The 11,546-nt window shown below is 34.7% G+C and overlaps 2 protein-coding genes and 1 long non-coding RNA gene across 3 annotated transcripts; 1 reads left to right on the top strand and 2 right to left on the bottom strand.

Annotated features, from left to right (window-relative positions):
- The first annotated feature begins 2,635 nt into the window (after nt 1-2,635).
- LOC132183748 (uncharacterized) lies at nt 2,636-4,586 on the top strand. Its single transcript, XR_009440511.1, has 4 exons — nt 2,636-2,673; nt 3,173-3,231; nt 3,366-3,502; nt 4,440-4,586. It is a non-coding gene; the product is annotated as an uncharacterized LOC132183748 (long non-coding RNA).
- Nucleotides 4,587-4,686: 100 nt separating this feature from the next.
- LOC132183744 ((S)-coclaurine N-methyltransferase-like) lies at nt 4,687-7,470 on the bottom strand (the record flags this gene model as incomplete). Its single annotated transcript, XM_059597156.1, is given in 8 exon segments — nt 4,687-5,055; nt 5,460-5,518; nt 5,742-5,825; nt 5,951-6,061; nt 6,146-6,245; nt 6,623-6,847; nt 7,052-7,160; nt 7,264-7,470. Coding segments are annotated over 8 exon segments (1,068 nt in total). The 3' UTR covers nt 4,687-4,862.
- Nucleotides 7,471-8,613: 1,143 nt separating this feature from the next.
- On the bottom strand, nt 8,614-10,052 carry LOC132185737 (probable WRKY transcription factor 50). The gene is made up of 3 exons (XM_059599514.1): nt 9,667-10,052; nt 9,116-9,260; nt 8,614-9,005 (listed from the first exon to the last, which is right to left on the bottom strand). The coding sequence occupies exons 1-3, from the start codon at nt 9,938-9,940 to the stop codon at nt 8,882-8,884; spliced, it is 543 nt and encodes a 180-aa protein (XP_059455497.1). The 5' UTR covers nt 9,941-10,052; the 3' UTR covers nt 8,614-8,881.
- Nucleotides 10,053-11,546: the final 1,494 nt, after the last annotated feature.

The following is an 11,546-nucleotide window of genomic DNA, read 5'->3' as shown; positions in this document are numbered from 1 at the left end:
GCAAATGCTTTTGTTAGTTCATTAATTTGATGAATGTTAATGCCTTAAGGATGAATTAGCGTTTAACATATTTAATTTAAGAAAGATTAATGTATAATTCAAAACAAATGAAGAACGCGACATAATTTTATAAAAATCTCAAGAGAGAGTATGTAATTTCTCCCAATAAGAATGAAATATATTGTACAAGATATAGGCTACATTTACTGATATTTCAAAGAATATCAAAATATAAAATAGAAATATCATATTGATAAAATAAACAAGTACTAATAACTGCCGTGAAAAATATTAATCAATACCAATAGCTATTAAACTCTGCCACATTAGCTTTATAGATATGCGTAGAATGTGTGTGATATATAGCATTATTTAAATTTTTTATTTAGAAAGGAAAAAAAAACGTATTAATAATAATTTTATATACACGATTAAATATATCAATTTTAAATTTTGACAATAAAATAAATATTTTTCGTTTTATTTAAAATGGAATCCTTTTCTAGTTGAGCAAAGGCTCTTAATAAAAGATCGAGTTTTGAAAGAAACATAGTTGTAGATTTAGTAGACAAATCGGGGGCCCATGGATAACATCCCATTCCGAAGGGCCCAACTCCTAGGCTAGGAGTATTATACAAGTGGAACAGAGCTTATACAAATGTCTAAATTTATATTTAATATGTTCCTCGACAATTTGGTTTTTTTTTATAGCCCTACTACTTCTATCTAAATCAAATAGAAAGAAAAGTTAGTTGTTTTGAATTCTCATAGATGATCTGGTGGAGTTAGGTCAGGCTATGATTTAGTTGAACTTGAGGGAGTGTCTGCAGTTTTTACCGTATAGGCTCCTCCTATATGGTTCTCAGCAGGTATGTGTTATTATAGTCACACCCAAGTAAAATATCCACAATTAATTTTTTCAACCTACCATTTTTTGCTTAAAAAAAAAAAAAAAAGTGTGAGGAAAGCTATGTAGAAATCAAGTCAACAGAGGCATATATTGGCTTAATATCTGTTGATGTCTCCGATCGGACATTTTTGTGCATCTCAAATTCAGCACAAAATTACTTGAACCAACAATTTTTTACATGAATCCCAAATTCGGCATAAAATTAGCGAGTTAAAGCTAAAAAATTTGATCAATTTAAATAAATAGATTATGTTAGAAATTATCTATATAATTTTATACTGATATGCTGACACAATTTGAACATGACACATAATATTTAAGATTGACAATTTTTTACATGATTCACAAATTTAACACGAAATTAGCGTATTAAGATTAAAAGGTGTAATCCGTTAAATGATATGTGTGAATTATAATTAACCTATAATCTTATTATCATTTCTTAAAACGACTACAATCCAACGGCCACAGATCCTTTGCACCCAAAAATTACTACAAAAGTTCCAAACAATTCCGGTGTCTGATATACAGAACTCTTCCTCATGCGTTTGAATAGAGATTTCCGGCTGCCATGAGACAGCCAAGCATCAGACAATTTATCTTTTTTTTTTTTTTTTTTTTTCTTTTTTAAAATTAAAGAAAAGAGATATTAATAGAGAATTTAAATTTGAAATATTAGCATCAAATTGAAGGTATTAGCATCAAATTTGAGATTAGTACTAAATTTAGGATAATCAAATCCCTTTTGGGTGATACCATCTTTAAATAATTAACCTTCGACCCCTAGATTTTTGTTTAATATTAAAAAAAACAAAAAAAAGTTTTGGGGTATTAAAAACTAAATATTAACTTAAAGAAATTTAACTAAAAAAAAAAATTATGTCTGACGCACGGCTGAGCAGGACTCCATGCGTTTCGGTACGGAACGAAACGTTGGACAGGAAAACCCTACATCTGGAAAACTGTAGCGCACAGGCGACGAGTTTCGGCAGCAATCTCCCTTTTCTTCCGATTGGGCAAAATCCGTCTTGGTGTGATCAGAAACACAGAAATAGTTGAAAACAGAAGGCTCCCTGAAAATGCAATTGTAAACAGAAGGCTCCCAGAATGGGGCTTAAGAGAGATTCGTCAACGTCCCCTTGTGCCCATCTCCGAGCTGCCTACAACAACTGCTTCAACAGGTACCAAAACTTTCCATTTTTGTTTTCTGAGTTTTGGGTCTCCAGGGCAAAAGGGTTTTTTCTTTTTTTAACTGATTCCGCTTAGACCCTTCTTAAGCCTCTCTTTCTAAGCAAGTTTTTTCTTCAACAAAATTCTATGTACAGATGGTATTCAGAGAAGTTCGTGAAGGGGCAGTGGGAGAAAGTGGAATGTGTTTCAGAGTGGCAAAAATACAGAGCTTGCCTTTCTGTATGTTCCTTGATTCTTCTTCTTCTAAACACCATTTTCCTTTTTCTATAAAATTTCCCATTTTATGTAAAATTCTATATACTTTGGTGTTTCTAGCTCTTAATAATAATGAAGGCACAAATTTTAATGGTTCTATATTCATCTGAATATGCAATTCTCTTCCTCTCTTCAACGATTTTGTTGCCAGGAACATTTGGATGATAAGCATCTGAGTCGATTCTTGGAAGCAGAGGCTGTTGTCGATCCAACCATTCAAGATGATTCCGGAAACCCAGTTGATGGTGCAGCTTCTGGCGTTCCTCAGTAATATAAGTTCTTACTTTCATTACACTCGGAGAATAACAAAATTAAAGGTAATTATTGGGAGATCGATTTACCTATTCATCCAAATGAAAATATATATATGGATTACATTGTTGCTTTAGTTGTGTATACTGGTTAGCACTTTGGCACTCGGAGATTTGGTTTCTTTGAAGTGTATTTGATCAAATGGACTGCCAAGAGTTCTTTAACTATAAAATTTGTGTTTCAATGGCATATACTTTGTTTACCTGGTATTGAAGAAGAATGAGGGACCGGGAAATAGTGGTAATTGAGGTGGATGGTAAAAGGATTTTAAAGGGTCAGAAGTATGGATAAGAGATTTGAAGTATCAGAAAACAATGTTATTACCTGGAACAATGATTTTATGTCATGCGTACAACAAAAACAGGCACTATGATTTCATCTTTAGCGCATGCATTTTTATATAAATCCTTTGGGGGTGCTTGATGCCCTCTTATTTCACTTGATTTCGGTTTTCCTTTGGGGTTTTGCTTTCTGTGATATATTCCTGACTGTAGTGGGTTGTAGCAATGCAGAGCCTGCTTTTCTAGGGTGCCCCAGAGGACCAACTGGATCTTACATTAAAGGTATTATCATTATCACCAACATCCTTGTGTTTCATTGAAAAAACCCCATCTTTGATAATCCTAGCTTTTGGTGCATCATACTATTTATTAGACCTCTTCTTATGATGCATATGCTTGTGGCATACAATTAATAGCTAATGTTGGGGAACTAGCTTTTGGTTGGATATGTGGGACTTGATGAATGATGGGAGACCCCTTCGATTCTAACCATCAAGAAGTGGGCTGCAACTGTCGATGGCAATAGAATTTCCTTTCATGGTTTACTAGAAAGGTATCTGCTAATTGTACTTTCTAGGATAAATTTTAATTGGACTTCATTCGAACCCTTATCCTGTCATGCACTTCTTTCAAAGATTTTAATCAACTTCTTCTGATGAATTTGGTTCATGTGTGGTGTCCAGTGTATAGGATCTTTTCACATGATAGAGGTTAAATCACTATTCAGCCAAATTTTTTGAAACTTAGCCATTAGATTGGTGTAGCTTGAGCCGCTGAATCCAACATGTATATACTTGAGCATAATACGTATTATATCATAATAGGCCATGCTTAGCTAGTTCAGAAAATTGCAACTTCTAGTTGTGTTAGCAGATGCCAGCGTTGCTTCTGTAGGATTTTAAATTCTAGTTGTAGGCTCAATGGGTGTCTTTCCCACTGCGGTTTTATACACTTGAAGTAGCATGTTTGGCACTTGGAGCTACATTTCTGCTTCGAGTAATGATATAAAAAGGACTAGAGTCCTCCCAAATGTAACATGACTTTTAAAATAATTATTGAATTTGAGATGATCATTATTGAATTTTAATCATCTATTGGTGATTTTAAATGCTACATCACAATTGGGAGGACTTTAAGGAGTAGTCCTCCTTGCATCATTACTCTTTTGCTTCACTTCTTGTGCCTTCTGTCATTTGTCATCTTTTATGACCCAATTGGAGCTCCATGTCTGTGTTCCCCTTAGGAAAAGACCTCAAGTTGTGTTGCAAAACTTGTGCACTCTGGTTATAATCTTACTGTCTAGCAGAGGATATTATCACATTAACTCCATTTAAACAAAGTGTGAACACTTTCTCATGTTCTTATATCTGAGAACATCACCAACTCGAGAGCAATTTTTGTTTCTTAAGATTATAATTTATTAATTCATTCATATATTCAAACTGCAATAATACTCAACTGCTAATAGTAGTGATATTTTTTTTGTCCAGGCAAATCAACAAGCTTATGGTTGTAGAGATGAAAGAAGAGTTGGAATCTAGGGTTTATCAAGGGTGATTGTCAAGGCAAATCAATATGAGGACCATTGGTTTCTGCTATAGAAAACTGGTTTGTATTTGTTAATGAGGCCCTTCATTCGACATTGAGTTGTTTAATGTTGTGGCTCAGGGAAAGAAAAAAAAAAGGTTCAATGTTGTGGTTTGAAACATCCTTGTTATGCAGAACTTAGTAAATTGGTTTCCACTTAAAACAACTTAATTGTTAATTAGAATAATATGAGTGGCTACATTTTTTATTCCTTCGGATGCCAAACTTGCGCACTAGCTAAAATGCATTCACACATGAAACAGCTGCCAATATTATGGCAGTAATTGCATGCAGCCTCATTGGGAAGAAGCTTTGGCTTTGGCTTTTTATTTCTTTTTGAATAAGAAATGTGCAACCATCCATTCTTCTCCATCATTGTAATTAAAGAGTTCTGCGACAGCAATGAAGAATGTTCTCCAGTAGACAGTCCACTTGACAGCAGAATCCTTGCCGTAGGTTGACTCCATAATTGGCTTGATGGAAGCAGACTTCTGGTCCATTCTTTTCAGCCACTCTTCACTGCAAAATAAAGTGTTCTCATTTTTTTTGTTCTTAGGGTATTGGGATTAACAGGTATACAAATCAGTAGGGGAGCAATTGATATTAGAGCTCAAATTTTCTGTTGGGCCTTGTTTGGTAAGGGTTTTAAATACGCTTTTATTTTCAAAAACAAAAAAGCATTTTTTTCTCAAAACCATTTAACAAATAATTCAAAACGCAAGACACTTTCAAATGTGGACCCTTCTAAAAAAAAAAGACCTATCACTTTTATATCACGTCAAAATACTTTTTCAAATTAAAATCAAGACACTTTTCAAAACCTTTATCACACGTATCGAAGTGCTTAATGATTCTTAACGAAGCACCCTTGCTATCATATCACATCAATAGCAAAGTTAGAATTACTGAATGTTCACCCTTACCTTGTCTGTGCGTAATGCTTCCCATTCACAAGCCAATGATTAACAACTGAAACATCATCCTGCATATAAACCATTGCCAAGAAGCCATTCACAAGTGAAACTAACTCTTAACTTATCTTTTGGTTTTAATATGATCATGTAACTGCCCTATTGACCTTATGTAATAGCCTAGATCTATTGAGTCATAAACTACAGTACAATTTATGGGCCTTTCTGAAGAGAGGGAAATGAGAATACAGGAAAAATATCACAAGTTTGAGGGACGAAGTATACAGAGCTCACCTGAAAATATAGAAGCAGATTTGCTGAAGGCATTGTACCTCCAGTAAAGAAGAATCTAGTAATCCAGTCATCATCATTTATGTCCTACCCAAGAAGTAGCCAGAGAGTATCATTAACCGTTACATACTGGTATCTTAAGCAATGCCAAAACTAGAAGTGGCAATGTAGTCCAATTGCTGTCCAAAGTCCTACAAATAAAATCAACTTACCTCAAAGTGGTAGGCAAATGCTTTGTGGCAGAAATGGTGAACAAAGAGAAGGCTATCCTGTTTCATCCACTTGGATATCTTCTTTAGAAGATCCTTATAGTTCTTCATATGCTGTGTCAAAGAGCAAAGCTAAATCTTGAACCATTTCTTAACAGTAAACATCATGTCTATGGCATGGCTTTAAAACAAACTGACCTCAAACATTTCGATGGAAAATAATCGATCATAGGATGCTTCCATTTCGAATGTGCTAATATCTGAAACAATGATCTCTACATTCTGCAGCTGAAGATCCCTACAGAAAATAGTCAAAGGAGTGGTTTAGATAATTACTATAGCATGTAGTTTGCCAACTAATCATAATAAAAAATACCATATAAATCAACCTGGTCTAAACACAAAACAATTAAAGTAAGCATCTGAATTTGTCAGAATTCTCAGGATATCTTGTCTCATTGGTTTATGTCACATGTTAATATCCTGATGATCTACTATTAATCATGTTATAATTTCCCTGATGCTATTTTCCTATTATATCTGTCCAACACAATCAGTTTTAATTGATTCATAGATATATAGTAGTCTTTTTCTATATTCTCATCGTCTTTCTTTCTTTCTTTCTTTCTTTCTCTCTTTAACATAATCATAAGGCAAATGGGTAGAGTAGCATACCTACACCGCTGATCAATATGTGCTTTCTGGGTTGTTGAATTGCAAATCCCTGTAACCTTGCAGTTACTATACTTCTGTGCAATGTATAAAGAGAGTGACCCCCAGCCACATCCAATATCAAGAACAGAGTGACCATCTTTTAACTGTGACCTCTCACAGTAAAGCTCCAACATTGCTACTTCAGCGTCCTCTAGGGTATTAGACTTGTCAGAGAAGTAACAACAACTGCACAAAGACCCCATCAGCTTTATACACTGCAAAAGTAGAATCAAGAGCTTTTGACTAAAAAAATCCTTCAATAAATATGTTATATATTTTGAATACCCATGAAATTAACAATCTTCAATTACAAAACCCACACAGTAAAACTCAAGATCCAGGTAATTGTTATCCAAATGATGAATTCCAGATTTCGGCGAAGGAAGTTACCTGTATTTAAGATTCTTTCCAAGGACGAGCTTGAAGAAAGAGGTTGGGAGCTCGTAATGTTGAGCCTTCGGCTCGTCAGTCTTGATGGCTATGGGCATCTCCCTTAGAGCTGCAAGCAGAATTAGGAAAGTTTTAACTTGCAAATTCAACAGCCCAAAAACAGTAAACAAAAAGGCTGATTTAGAGCCTGACGGAGAAAGAGAGAGGATTACAAAGTACGAATTGGAGGAGGTCGGACAGCTGGAGTTCGGAAGACGGCTTGTAACCGGAGCGAAGCCGGCCGGCCAGCAGCAGCCGTGTGAGCTTCCGTATCACAGCGTCTGGTAGCAAATTGCGCTCCAGTGTAGATAGCATCAGCCTCACTGTGGCGTCGTAGGGTACCTGCATAAGCCCAACCATCTCTCTCTCTCTCTGGCTCTCTGATTTCAACCCCACGTAGTCTTATCTTTGTGGCAGGCTGTAATTCCCGAGTAATGTTAAGAATAGTTGATTTGACTTTTAAATTCTCCGATTGGATATCGGATCTGTTAGGACTCAGGTGATCCAGGTTTGGACGTCGTTATCATCGAAGCTAGTTTTATTATAATCGAACCAAAAAAACAGCGGCCGTCCGATTAACTAACCTACCCTCCGACCAAAACATACACAAAAATATCTCGCAAACAAAATATCTACTGACCTTAATATTTACTTTTTTACATTTACAGGTAATTTTAACTTATAAGGGTGAAAAAGTAAGAGTAAAAAAATAGACTATATATAGCGTTACTTGTATAATATAATAAATTTGTATCTCCGCTTGCCGGGTTTTTTCCGCATCTGCTCTTTATATAGGAGTCAAGAATTAAGGGAAACATTTTTTTATATTGAAATTAATTAATAAAAGACCGAGAAAAATGATTTTCCTTTTTTTAATTAGTTATCTTGGCTTAAACCTTGTAAATGTAATCCATGGACATGCAGTAGGCTCAATTCTCCTTAGTCACACAATATTTGGGATGAATCATATATAGTATCATATATATCAAGTGAAAAATTAAAATCTTTGATGTATTTATCTTTGGATGAACATGATAATTAAGTTTTTTATTTTTTTATTTTACCATATCTAGAAATTGTAGATGTAATAAATAGCTGAACGTTTAATTTAAAAACAAGAATAATTAGGATTTGAACAAATCTAATTTTCCAAATAATAGAATTTTCTAGCTAGAAATTCTAGAAACCTAGCTAAGAGGATAGTTTGATCCAATTTTCTTCATGCTTAACAAAAGAAAACAAAACAAATGCCTTGTAATTAATATAGCAGCACCAATTTGATTGGGTCTACTCGCTTTAACTGAATTTAAGCTAATGTCGGTTCAAATTAAATAAATAAATAGATATATGTATTTTTAGGTTTAGAAAAAGAAATTGAGACTATATAAGTAGAAACTCTGCATATAATAATTTATTATCTTCAATGTACATGAGCAGAAGATCATGGTACAAACCATGTCCACATCACTTGTCCTGACATTGACAAAACACCTTATAACTACAAGGATCGCAAGGATACTATATAACGTTAGAAATCATGCTCTTAATTATTTTACAATCATCACCATACAATATGATAAAACAATCTCAATCGATTCTTGGCATTTTCTTTTAAGAAGAATTAGTCTAGAAATCGATCGAAACTATCACGTCAACGTCGTGAAATAGACGTAAAATAATAGCATTACTTGTCTACTAAATCTAGTACCGGAGTTGTTGTACCATGTAGTACATTACAGTGTGCAGCAGCAGCAGGCTCTAGTGCGATGCACTTACGATGAAGAAGAAGAACTAGAAAGAGCTCTGGTGGTTATGGACGCCTTCGTATGTTGTAATCACACACCTTGGATCCTCGTTATCTCTCTCAACTCTTTTCTTCACAGGGCATCCGTCAACGGAACATCTGTAGTAGTTTCTGTAATCACATGTATATATATATATAATATGGTCGTTATGGTATATATATACATTTTTGGAATTATAAAATCATGAATTTTGTTAATATTGTAGCTATATATTAATTACCTGGGATTTGCGCTGTTCTTGACCATTTTCTTCCCATACTTCCTCCACTTGAACCCGTCGTCCAGAACTTCAACCTCTGATATTGTTCTAAACGCAACTCTTTCTCTCACTTCCCTTCTCTCGTTGTCATTCTCACGCTCTCTCGCTGCAAGATTTAAACATTCAGACACAGAGAGAGAGAGAGAGAGAGAGAGAGAGATGCTATTCAATGACTAGAGAGTAATATTAATGTTTAAATTGTTTGGAAGCAAAGAAACAATATTAGCTAGGCATGACAAACATCAGATTCTTAGAGAAGAGAAAATAGTTTTGCAAGTCAAATGGGAATTAAGTTAGATCATGGGCTATTGGAGGGTATGAAGAAGTTTGTGGTGGCTGGGGGCATATACAAGAAAAGATTTGCTGGTTGATTCTTGTAAAGTGCTTAGAGATGAGTGTACAGTGTTTTCTGCATAATTGGTGGGTTTTGTATAAAAAATTCATTCATGGGAAGAACAAAAAAAACAAGAAGAAGAAGAAAAGAAATATTGGTTATGAATGATTTTGCTTACTTCTACTAGACCCATCAGGGTGGCTGCTGCGACTCCCACCAGACTCGACGACTTCATTTGCTTGATAAACAGGATTCTGAACAGACCCAGAAGCATCAGACGGCGGATCCTCCTCCACCCAGCAGTCATCGAACATCAAGTACTGATCGGCCGGAAGCTCCAAAATGGAGTGCTCGGCAAACTGATCTCTCTCATGAAAATCCGAGGGTACTCTATAATTGTTGCCAGCAGCCATTTCTGAGTGGTAGTAGTGTCGAAAAAAGCTTGAAAGCATTTGCTATGTTGTTGTTTTTTTCTTTTGAATTATCAAACAGAATGTTTACGGCATACATATAAAAAACCTCCATGGCTCCCGCGAGCGAGGGGGCTTCATCGTGAGCTTCCTGTGAAAGAGCAGGAAGTTTCAAAGGTAATTCTAAGTAGAAGTGCCGCATAGCCAAAATTAAACTCATGGAGGTGAACAGAAGGAGAGAGTGGGGCATGCCAAGGATGACTTGGGGGAGACTTTTACACTCTCTCTCTCGTAAGCTTTGATTGTGTGAAATTGGGTGCAGGGACGGAGGGGATCTCGTGCTTGGACCAACCCCTTCACAACGGAGAAGAATCCAAGTCAAATGGAGTTCGATCGATAGTGATTGGAGTGATCTTTATAGCTAGGTTGCTTCCTTGCAAAACAATCCTACAATCCAGCAGCCGAGCTCATGACAAACTTTACTTGGCCTTCCTCTTTGAAGTCGTTGCACGTTGTGAAATCAGCTGGCTGTTGAATAATATTATAGAAAAATGCTTGGCTTTATTAAAAATGTCATCTTTTGGTCATTTTAATCCTATATGGCATCACTCATTTTAAAATTAATAGATTTTAAATAATAAATTAATAGATTTTTGAAAAATGGGTCATGCTACCTAAGATTAAAATAGCCAAAAGATGAACTTTTTAATGAAGTCAAGCATTTTTCAATATTATATGCTAGGGATAAAAAGACCATTTTTTGTCCATAAAAGTCCTAGGTGGCAAGAGGCCACAGGCCCGATCAGTGGGTGGGGCCATAGCAACTATGGATGGGGCTTGTAGCCTCTTGCCACCTAAAACTTTTATCGGTTAAAAATGATATTTTTAATTATTGCACTATAACATTCCCATTATTATATTATGAGATTTTTTTTTTTTTAGAAACTTAACTTTAAACTCCTGAACTACCATGCGTTTTTAGAAACCCCAAATTTCAAAAACTCTCAATTTAACCCCCTAAACTTTCAATTTGATTCAATTGATCTCCCTCTGTCAAATTCAGCCGAAATGACTAAAAAGACCAAATTACTCTTTGATTTTTATTTTTATTTTTTTTAAAAAAAAATTTAATATTAAGGGTAAATTTAAAATTTTATAAAAAAATCTAGTGATATAAAGGTTATTTTATCACTTTTAACGTTTAAAATCGGATGGAGAAAGTATATTGCATCAAATTGAAAATTCAGGAGGTGAAATTGAGATTTTTTTTTTTTTTTTCATTTCCAGCTGACGTGGCATGCTCAGTTTATCTTTATTAATTTTATTTTTATGCTAAGAAAATGTTAGATAACATATCTTTTCACGATAATTGTTTAAATTACTGAAAATTTAGACAACAAATAACTCATCATTGGAACTTCATAGAATGAAGCTACCGATCTTGTACTTGTATTTATTTATTTTTATTGGAGGTCGGGAGGTCCATTAATGGGAACCCTTTATAGTTTACACATTTGTTTTTTTTGACAACGTTGACTTAAATAAGCTAGAGAAGAGAATGTGAATGGTTGAAATTACAAACATATCTAATTTGGTTCGTTGGAAATTTGTTAAATCATTGTTACTTTTGATTATGACGAGTAGAAAA

This window comes from Corylus avellana, chromosome ca6 (genome assembly GCF_901000735.1).
Source record: "Corylus avellana chromosome ca6, CavTom2PMs-1.0".
Taxonomy (NCBI): domain Eukaryota; kingdom Viridiplantae; phylum Streptophyta; class Magnoliopsida; order Fagales; family Betulaceae; genus Corylus; species Corylus avellana.
Note: the sequence above shows the minus strand (reverse complement) of the source record. Positions and strands in the feature narration are given on the sequence as shown.

Bases quoted from the DNA above. Each gene is read 5' to 3' on its own strand.
- LOC132185737 (XM_059599514.1), bottom strand. From the start codon at position 9,940: ATGCTTTCAAGCTTTTTTCGACACTACTACCACTCAGAAATGGCTGCT. The intron at 9,261-9,666 runs GTAAGCAAAATC...TAAATCTTGCAG, and splicing joins CCCTGATGGGTCTAGTAGAA to CGAGAGAGCGTGAGAATGAC. The intron at 9,006-9,115 runs GTAATTAATATA...ATGTGATTACAG, and splicing joins AAGAACAGCGCAAATCCCAG to AAACTACTACAGATGTTCCG.